General features: G+C 28.3%; 1 protein-coding gene across 8 annotated transcripts; it reads right to left on the reverse strand.

Annotated features, from left to right (window-relative positions):
• Window positions 1-200: 200 nt before the first annotated feature.
• Window positions 201-3,526, reverse strand: LOC137828107 (uncharacterized). Of its 8 annotated transcripts, none has more exons than XM_068634544.2 (3): window positions 3,308-3,526; window positions 2,973-3,066; window positions 201-1,076 (listed from the first exon to the last, which is right to left on the reverse strand). In XM_068634544.2, exons 2-3 carry the CDS (start codon window positions 3,039-3,041, stop codon window positions 297-299), a joined length of 849 nt encoding a protein of 282 aa, XP_068490645.1. In that variant the 5' UTR covers window positions 3,042-3,066; window positions 3,308-3,526; the 3' UTR covers window positions 201-296. The 8 variants fall into 8 exon arrangements, with proteins under 8 accessions (XP_068490645.1, XP_068490647.1, XP_068490649.1 ...); XM_068634546.1 differs by having other exon boundaries at window positions 201-1,080; window positions 2,973-3,121; XM_068634548.1 differs by having other exon boundaries at window positions 201-1,080; window positions 3,308-3,524.
• Between the last annotated feature and the right edge of the window lie 7,773 nt (window positions 3,527-11,299).

Consider the following 11,299-nt stretch of genomic DNA (forward strand, 5'->3'; position numbering starts at 1 on the left):
CCATGCCATCATAAAACTCAGCCTTCAATGAATTATGCACTTAACCACTCTAGTACTATTTCTCATCATTCATGAAAAGCTCCTTTTACCTCGGATGACATAAAAAATATTGAAATTCCCAAGGTAGAGGAATGAAAAATCATACCTAACCAAATCACCTACATTATCATGCTTGTTTAAACTTTAAAGAACAACTCTACTACAGCATAAAAAAACCATTTTATTTATAAACAATATTTAGAGATGGTTGAAATTGCACAATAGCCTTTAAGAGCTGAAGCATTTTATTGAGCTAACTAAGACCTTTTCTCATCACCTGTACCGCAATTATCATCAAGGGTTCCAGTTCCATCCAGCCACTCCTCTAGTTTAGCTTCTTTACAAGCTTTGAAATCATCATATCTATCTGATGATGCTGACAATAAATCAATGCTAATATCACTAGCCACAGGCTGTTCATGTTGAGACTCATCTTCACCCTGAATTGCTACAGGAAACTCTTCAGTTTTGGCAGCCCAAAAAGATGAAGTGATGTTTGCAGATGAGACTGTCAATGGCAAATTAGGGTACGTCTGTGGCTTTTCATCCATGGAATCTATGGATCCACTAGCATCACGCTGTCCCCACTTGAAGCTGCTAGCCTTCTGTTTTGCTGACATCAAAACATTTGAAAAATAGTTATTTCTTTTTTCATTTCCCTCCTGAGTATAAAAACTAGCTCTTTCTGAATGAGAACGTGATAATGGACTGATCAACCCTCTTTTCGGCTGTTTTGTTCCTATAATTTTCAGAGACTTCTTAATCTCTCCAATCATCTTATCAGCTATGGGAAATCCATGCTCGTTCATTGATTGAACCAACGTGACAGAGTCCTCCAAATCTTCTGTGTGCAAAGTTGTTTCATGAGATTTCTCATCAACCTTTTTCTTAGCCCCGATGACATTGGGTACTGCATTTTGGGCATGCTGTTGGATAAAGAAAAGCCCAACAGACGGTTCGTTCGCCACGTACTTGGTCATCTCTGCCATGCATTCACTTATCTCCACAAAACCATCTATGACGGAGAAATCACGCATCTTCCTGGAGTAAAATCATATTTCATCATTGTTGTTAAAGGAAACAAAACAAGATATCTAGGTAAAAGCAAGAGAGTAACAAATTGAACTGAAATATTAGCCCGTACATAAGGAAAATTTACACAACCAATACATTGATACATTTCATTCTGTGATCGAAATCCTGAAGAGTGTCAAAGCATATTAATAGTTTCAATAGAACAGATGATACACACACAATTAGATGTACATTCTGAAAAGAAAAATGCTGGGTATAATCAATTGCTACAGGCGGCATCAGACACAATATGTGTAATTCTTTTCTAAAGCATATTATGCTAACATTTTGATTGTTCAGTTAGGATGAGAATGGCATTTTGAACTGAAAGGATTCCACATTTACCAGAGTGATTCAGGCATAGGATTTAAGATAGTAAGCTTCATTTAAGTTTGACCACAAATTTTTTAACCTCAAACATATATGAATGAGTTCCATATAAATTCTATCCCTATTCTTTCCCTCTATAGCGATGTAAAGCTAAAACCTATTGAAACATACCCAGAAATTGTTGCATCATTTATGAGTACGATTGAAGAAAATAGAGTAGTAAAGCTGAACTTGGTAATGGGACCAACAGAAACAAAAGGAAATAAGACATAAATTGATAATTATGGAGGCGAAACTTAACTGAAGAGCTTTAATCCCAAAAAAGGAATTGTATGGAGGAGAGACAAGACAACTATATATAAGCATCAAAAGGGAAAGTTGTGGTTGTGGCAGAACAAGAATAGGGATACAGGCTTGATTAAATTTAGAGAGGATTTGTATGCATTTATTGGCCACGAAACAAAGAGGAATTGTTTATGAAAGGAGTCTAGAAGGCAAAACAAACATGCCAAATCAGAAGACCCCACACCACCATGGTTCTAACAGAACTGGAGAAGTCCAAGGGAAGTTGAAAAAAGGAACAGGAAATAAAATAAAAAATGAAGAAGGACAACATGCAAAGTTTGAGAAATGATAAAAAAAAACATGGAAAATCACTCAAAAAAGAAGACTATCTCAATCAAACATTTTTCTAGAAACAAACTGGGAACTATCTCAAATGACATAGAAAGCAGATAAGAGAAACAAGGGAATACGTGAGATATGAATTTCAAGAGACTTGCACAAAACTATTATACTACTTTACCAACATTTTTAGACTGTAACAAACAAATATTCAAACTCACGTAGCATTAACTATCAATGAATTTTTTTTATCCACTTATCCTGAATAGCATTTCCTATTTGCACTAAACAGTAATAAACCTAACATGAAACCATTCAAGGAGCATTTGAACCCCAACATGAAACCTACACTCAGAAATCAAAATCATAAAGGTGGAAACTGGATAAACCAACAGCCTCCCTTAACATGCTATTGTTCCTCCCTCCATCCCTTACCCTTATCGTCTTCCATTTATACAAATTTCATATTTGTTAAACAAAGTTATAAGTATACAGTACCGCCGCCCCCAAAAAAAATTTGACCACTTCAATCCTTAATCGCAAAGGACCAATACCCATAACTCTCTACACATACATTTCTCTCCAATCAAATACACCAATACAGAAAATTAATCAGATGCAGACTTATGATGCGCGAAAGCCAGTAGGGTTGTATCCACGATGCAATTACCAACATGGAAAAACCAAAAAGTATACTGCACCCAAAAAAATGATTTTTTTAATCCTTAATCACAAAATGATCAATACCCATAATTCTCTACTACACAAGAGTTTTGTGTCCAATCAAATACACCAATACAAAAATCAATCAGATGCACACTTGTGGTGCGTGAAAGCCAATAGACTTGTATCCAATCTGCAATTACCAACATGGAAGACCAAGGACAAAAAGAAAAACAGCTTACTATTAGGATAACATCCAGAATTTCACATAAAACCATGGTCAGAGGAGATCCATCCCCCCCAAAGGGCATTTGATGCGAGTATTGATGTCAAATCCTACAAGCATTTGAAACGAAGGTTGACTTTGTTGCTGCAAAATCGATAGTCCTAGCTGGGAAATCAGCTCTAATTAAAGGAAGAAGGAAAAAAAATGATAGGAAAAAGGTGATCGATTTGATTTATTTGCGCCCATGTGGAGCGATGATGGTGATAGGAGTTAAGTAGGTTAGTGAAAAATTAAAGAGGCTTATGATTATTGTGAAGAAACTGTAAGGAGAAGAAGAAAGAGAAAACCTACCCTGCAGTGGGAGCAGTGAAGACAAGGTGTGAGGAAGTATTGGAAACAGCAGGAGGAGAGAGAGTCATGCTAGTGCCGCGCCGTTCGTTTGGTTCTGTAGAAGTTACACTTACGATGTGGTCCTTGTCTTTTCTTTATTATGTGTTGGCGTCCATAGTCCACCACCACACGCGATGCAACACCGACAGTGACACAAACATAAATTCGAGAACAGTATATGCGATCACAGTGTAAACAGTTCTTTTTATAGGGAAATCCAATCACCAATCATAATAACAAATTTATTATCTTTTATAATAATTATCTTTAAAAATATCTTAACACTATCAAAGTAATTTTTAACTTATTTAAATTTTCCATCTCTTTAAATATTTTAACTGCGTAATTTTAGTCTTACAAAATTCAATTCCTAATACTTTAAAAAGACCGGAAAAAATTGGATAATTAAAATAATATCATTAGAAAACTTCCCTTGCTCCAATGGTGACTAACAAACTAAGACTAACGACTTTAGTTTGTTTTATGTGATTATTTGTTTTTGATTTAGAATTAGATTATTACATATATGAGATTTATTATATAATATGTAATTTTGATCCTTTGTTTTTATTTTGGAATAAAAAATATTTTGAAAAGGAAATTTCTACATTGAATGAGGCATGTAGGTACTGCATCTTTTCCAAATTTCTACATTTGTTGCCTCTCTAATTTATTGTGCAATCTTCTCCTGCATAAAAGGGTGATTGCAAAGTTTATAAAGAAACCAGAAAAGATCAGTTGATGATAAAACTCAATGAAATGTCTCTAACGTACTTTTGGATCAGTTTCTTTCAATTCTACAAACCTTGACATCGTGTTTGTTGTGAAGGAACTTTCCCAAAAATAACAATTAACTAATGCAAAATGTTTGTTGTGTTAATTAGTGCTTATGAAACTTTTCATAAATTAATTAGTCATTAAGTGGAGCGAGAATGACAACGTGTTTGTTGTACAGTGCATCAGCCAAAAACTTATCATTGTTCCGTTCGAACCAAACCTGCTTTTAAAAACTGGACTGGTTATAAGAAAGTTTGGATTTTTTTAAAAATATACATGTATTTTTTAAAAACACAATGGGTTTTTTTTTAATGGAATAATTAAAGTATGTAATTAGATAAATTGAAGAAATGTTTACTTTTGTATACTACATGTTATACCTATTAATAGAATTACAATAAACAAATATTCATAATTTAATTTAAATTTTATTAGTTCTTTTAAATAATACAATGAACAAAATTATAATTCTTTAAAATATAATTTTTAGATTTAATTTTAATATTTTATATACAATATAAGAAAAATGTAAATAATTTTTAGATTTAATTTTAATATTTTATATACAATATAAGAAAAATGTAAATGGATTGATGGATAAGTTTGTCTGATTATAAATATAAATATTGAAAGTATCCAAGGATATGTTTCCTTCTATATCAACGCTCTTTTTACTTAAGAAATCAACTATAATATTGAATCTAGTCTAGTGCACATCATAATCTATATCAAATTCTCAATTGCACTAACACAGTAAACATGTAACATATTTTCACTCTTTACTTAAGATTGCGTACTAATAAACATAAAAAAATGAATGGACGTTGAAGATGTTAAAACTGACTTGGTACACAATAGTTTAAGATTTCTGAATGTATCTCTTTGACTTAGGAAAAATATTATTTTGGGCCAAATTTTCATGCATAAAATATTTTCAACATCTCTCATGTCTTTCATTTCAAATTATCTGCTTGACAATAACTTCAATTTTTGAATCTCCAACCTATTTTTAAAAGTTTTGATCATGTTATCCATATACAAAATTAGATAAACCCAATAACTTTTTCCACCTCCTTATGATAAACACATGCTTCATAAGGATTTTTGACATACTTATGACACGTGATAAACTACCTAAATCTCTTGTATCACTATTTTGGAAATTACTCCAACCCATATAATGACATTCACAATTTGCAAATCATGACCTCCTTGTCAGGATTCTCATCCAATTGAGAAAGTAGTATATTCTCCCCTATATAATTATGGCAAAAAGTAGTTTTCATGTAAAGTTAATTTTCATGCCCAACTTTGCTACTAGAGGAGTAAATAGTACCTTGATGGACATGTGTCTGATCATCAAAGAGTAAATCTCATGATAATCCACATTTCAGTTTTGAATATGGGCATTAATTACTAAAGGAACATTATACATTATGGGAATAATATTGGGTGCTCTAAATAATTCAATCTCAACATTGGATGCTTCATAACACAAGCATTAGACTTTTTGAAGACTCATTAGCACTCAACAACTTTTCTTCTTTTGGCATCTCCTCCAAATCTTAAGTGTTGTTCTTCAAAAGCAAAGGAAAATTATTGACATCACCATAATTTATTTGTTAGATTCAATCGATCATTATACTTATACCTTGTGGGAAGTTTTCTCACCCTAGTATGCATTCACTTTATATAACACAGTTTATGTGTTTGGACAGTCTCAACTCCATACTCCAACTAGTGCAGATGTTGGTATTGCTCATAAAATTCCATTTTATTTTGCTTTGACGTTTCAGAAGGTCATAATTTAGTTTCCATTTGCTAGGTAACCTCGTCAAACTTACTCGAACTTCCTCCATATTTCATATTGAACATGATCATTTCATAAAATGTCATGTCCTTACTCAAAATCATACCTACTTCAGATGGTGACTAAATTTTAAATATTTTTTCACTCATGCAATGTAAAGTACAAACACCTTTATTTTTTACCTTCATCTCCATTGTAGTACATTTAACTCTGATACTCTCTTAAAGTTGAATAATCAACTCACTAGCCAAAATAAACCTTAATAAGGTCTTGAAATTATTAATTGTGGACAGAGACTAATTCACCACAAAACATGTTGTGTTAATTGCCTCAACCCAATTTTCTATTCAACTTGTAATGAAACACCATGTACCTTACTTTTTTCAATAGCGTCAGATTCACCATTTTTTGCGACTTCATTATGTTGTGGATTATGACAAATTTTATGTTGTCTCGTAATGTCTTCATGTTCGCAAAATTTGTTAAATTATTGAAAATAAAACTCAAATTATTTAGCATTTCACATTTCTACCAATTTTTTAACACGAGTATTATTTTATGCTTTAAATGGTTGAAAACCTTGTATTCCACCTTCATTGTGAAAATCCAAATTATCTTTTACTAATCATCAATATAGTATAAAGAGAAAATATCACTCATTCTTTTGTGAAAAATTTTAAATGATTCCAACAATCAAAATAGACATAGTACAACCTGATATTTATTGTGTGCATTGCCTTCTGAAACATTATTTATATGCTTATTGTAAACATAATATTTATTAAACTACAAAACCTCCATATAATAGTCAGGAACACAATCCCTTCCTACATAACATTGGGTTTTTGACCATGATGGAGTTTGTTTTTTTTTTTTTGTTTTTACCAAAATGGTGTTCGTTTAAAAAAAATTACAAATTTAGGCAAGTCGTGCCAATTTGACACGACTTCACATGCACAAATCTTCCCAATTTGACACGACTCTGCCATGTCATAATGAAGTCGTGCCAACTTGCCACGACTTGTGCCATGTCATAATTTTTTTTAAAATTTTATTGTTTATATATTGGGTTGTAAGTTATGTAATGTAAAAAATTAATTTGATACATAATTTTCTAAGAGTGTTAGTTTTAAGGAACAAAAAGTTGGATAATCGTGTATCACAATTATTCATTTTTTTTTCTGAAGTAATAATTTTTTTATCACAATTCAAATAATACATTTTTTAAACCTATTTATTTTTTTTAATGTCATTTATATTAAAATATAAAAAGGTATAAGTATTGTAGTTATTTTGAAATAATTAAATAATTTAAAAATAATTATATAAATTTTAAATAAGTCAAATAATATAAATAATTTGTAATTATTTTGAAATAATTAAATAATTTAAAAATAATTATATATCCAATTTTTTTGTTCCTTAAAATTAACACTCTTAGAAAATTATGTATCAAATTAATTTTTAACATTACATAACTTCCTACCCAATATATAAACAATAAAATTTTAAAAAAATAAAAAAATTAAGATGTGGCAGATTCGTGCCAAGTTGACACGACTTTAGTATGACATGGCAGAGTCGTGTCAAATTGGAACGATTTGTGCATATGAAGTCGTGCCAAATTGACACGACTTGCCTATATTTGTAATTTTTTTTTAAACGGACTCCATTTTGGTAAAAAAAAAAAAAAAAAAACCTCATCAAGGTCAAAAACTCACATAACATTTCTATTCTTTTCTTACTTTTGTGATAAAAAATGCAAATGTAAAAAATAATTACCTACAAAAGACAAAAACAAATTCTTCAGATTGAACTTCTTATAAGTTCCTTTATTTGCTTTTTGCATTACAACAAACTTTTTCCTTGTAACTAATATCAATATAATCTTTAACGGTACATAAAAATAAATTATCTTCTTAAATTTTATATTCAAACATAATATAAAACAATTCTTTAGATTATTTGGATTCTCATTTTATATAATAAGCACAAAATTTCATAATTTCAATTTTTTCGCACTTGAATAAACATAACATTAATTTTTTATTTGTGATTTTATAAATTTAATCAATAATAAGAGAAACACATTATTTGTTTATTTTTTTATAATGTATTCTAATAATAGGGTTAAATATTCATACAAAAATTGTCTGTGATAGCATTAAAAAATTCAAAGATAACTATTATGAAATGAGTTTTTTTATGATAAGTGAGCTTGAAGCTAGTGATAAAGAGACCAAAAATAGATTTTGAGCTCACTCAGTTACTAAGTCCTAACTATTTGTATGCCTTGTATATACTGATGCGGTAAATCATATTTTAATTAGTTTCCTTAATATTAACCTCATATGTTGACTTTTATACAAACAAAAATTTATAATTAGTTGACTGCATAAAATCTTCATATTACATATATATATAAATAAATTTTGTTTAATGTCATTCAATAATAAAACGTTGTTATGTACGTCAAATTTTGTTGATTTTAAAAATAATAACATTAAAAAGTACATTTATCATGTCTTTCTATTTATTTATTAATAATGTAAATAATCATACACTGGATATTTAAAAAAATAAAATTGCGTGTGTTACTGAAAGGGATGTTTGGTAGGAGAAAAAATTTCACACTGAGAAATCATGATTTTCGGAATTGCAAATGCTGAGAATCATAATTCTTAATAATGATTAGTGTCTTTGATTGTTAGAAGATATTGTTAACAGTATTTATGTATATTTGTATAAACTAAAGGCTAATATATTATTATTTTTATTAAACCATTCAATTTGTTACCATATTAAATAATCCCATGTCAAGAAACATAACTGTCAGTAATTGATTGACAGAAAATATTATGAAAAATAGTTATGTAGTTTTTTAGAAACTAAGTAACAATATGTTATTTTTACTAAAATAGTTAATCTGTTATCATATTAATTAATATTATTTTTAACATTTATGATTAAATGATTAGTTAGAAGAGTGTGTGGAAGTTTAAATTTTGGAAGTAGGTGCGAGATAGCTTTTTGAAACAGGAGAAGGGGTTGCTTTCTCGTGGGAAGATGTAACTAGGTTTTCAAATTGACAAAAAGAAAACTATAAAACGCATACAAATTGCTATCATCTTATCACATTACATTTTTGAAAATTATTATAACTTTTCTGATACTGTAGAATAATTCAACCTGAAATCTTATTTATGCAACGCTAGATTTGAAATAAGAGAAATAAGGATTATTAAAATAAATAAAAAATGATTTAAAACAAGTTTGGTGTCTCTCTCTCCATCCAAATGTAAATTTCATAAGACCGGCCCAACTAAAGTACCACCAAAATCATTCATGGCCTTTCTCATCCCACGCTCCCTCCTTCGCGAGTACATTCACGCCATCCACCGCACTCTCCTTCAAAACTATATCCACTGCTAATAAATCATTTTTTATATTATATTATTTTCATTTTAAATATATATTTCTTATTTTTGTCCTGTCTGTCAGATACCTTGCATACTTTTACTGTTATTATTAGCATTTCCTTTAATACCATACACAAATATACTATATTCAAATTTTACTTCTCTCTTCATTTTTATTTTCTGAGAAAATTATTTTTTGTAACATTATATTTGTAAATAATAAATAAATACAATAAAAATATAAAATTTTAATTAGTATAGAAGAATTTTTGTATAATTTATTTAACTTTTCATTCTCTTTTGTATTATGCGTAATATGTAATCATGAGTAATGAGAATATTTTCATTTAGTATATCTGTTTTATTTTTTAATAAATACTAATCTTGTTAATGTAATTTTTAGTTATTTGAGAAAAATATTTAATAAACTATGATATATTTGAAGTTAATTTTAATCTTAATTCAACTTTACAAAATCGGACTATAAACATCCAATTAAAGATGATCTGCCATGAATTCAATAAATTTGTCTGGAATAAAGGTAGCTAAATGTCTACTATTTATTCATATTTTGGAAATGTGAAGTTTATATCCATTTATATAATATAAAATGTTTTTGTGTTTTTGTTGATGTAAGATCTTCAAATTACTATTCCATGCTGAGGTTTTTCAACTCATACATGAAACTGTATATTTATGAATGGTTTAATAGCGGTTGATCTAATAAGCCCGACAAATTATTGTTAGGATAAGTTTGATATGATTATGATACCGTATTAAAAAATAGACTTTATACCTAAATCAACATTTTCAAACCTTATAATGTTATATCTCCGACAATTCTATTTTTTATCTAATTTTTATAAACTATTCACACATTCTATTTTATTTATTTCTAACGGTGCATTTTTCTCTAAATTTATTCTATTTAATCTCAGTCTAATTTTGAAATGTAAAATTGACGTGTCTTTATTTAATATAAACTATATTATATGGGATATTTTTTCAATTTTTTTCTCTTTTATTTGCATCTATTTAAGCAACACATTTTTTATTCCTTTTATTATTTATTTTCTCATTAATGCAATTCAAATAATAATATTCTCCTTTACGAATATCATACCTTTTATAATATATATATATATATATGTCAATTGTCTTATTTATTTGTTTATAATTATAACAAGAAAATTATTAAATACAAATTAATTTTAGAAATCAAAATAATTAATTATTATTTGATTAAATTAGAGATCATTTTATAAACTATAAAATTTATTGGTATTTAGGGTAGTTTTTATTATTAATAAAAATTATAAAATAATTTTTAAATTGACATCTAAAATGTTTTTAACTATTTGTTACTTTATATTCTAAAGTAGTCTTTATTAGTATTTTAGAGACAATAGAATCTAAAATATTCGTAGATAAGATCTGTTAGATAATTTAGATACTAATTTATAAATTAATTTATAATTTTTTTTATTAATAATAGAAACCACTTTTGATACGAATAATTTTTCAGTCTCTAAAATAGTATCTAATTTAGTCAATATAGCAACTAATTTTTTTTCCTCTACATTTTAGTTGTTATTTGATGGTTTTCTTATAGTGATAACAAAAGAAATAATAAATTATTAAAAAAACATCAATTCATACAAATAACTTGTTGATTAAAGTAAGTTCATTGCAATCTAAGTTTATACATCGTATAAAAATTATATTAGTTTCTCACCACTCGATGTTTTATTTTACGTGGGTAAGACTACCATTAGAACAAGTAGATCTTTATTAGATGTAGGAATCTATAGTTAATACCTACAATCATAAATTAGTTAGCAAACCATGACAAATAGACAACTTTAACTAAAAAAAACACATCACATTTGTATACAATGCATAATCATTAAAATTAGTATAAGATAACATCATATTATAATTACATTT

The sequence above is a fragment of the Phaseolus vulgaris genome, chromosome 7, assembly GCF_051622355.1.
Source record: "Phaseolus vulgaris cultivar YP4 chromosome 7, ASM5162235v1, whole genome shotgun sequence".
Taxonomy (NCBI): Eukaryota; Viridiplantae; Streptophyta; class Magnoliopsida; order Fabales; family Fabaceae; genus Phaseolus; species Phaseolus vulgaris.

Bases quoted from the DNA above. Each gene is read 5' to 3' on its own strand.
- LOC137828107 (XM_068634542.1), bottom strand. From the start codon at position 3,375: ATGACTCTCTCTCCTCCTGCTGTTTCCAATACTTCCTCACACCTTGTC. The intron at 1,081-3,307 runs GTAGGTTTTCTC...ATTTTACTCCAG, and splicing joins TTCACTGCTCCCACTGCAGG to GAAGATGCGTGATTTCTCCG.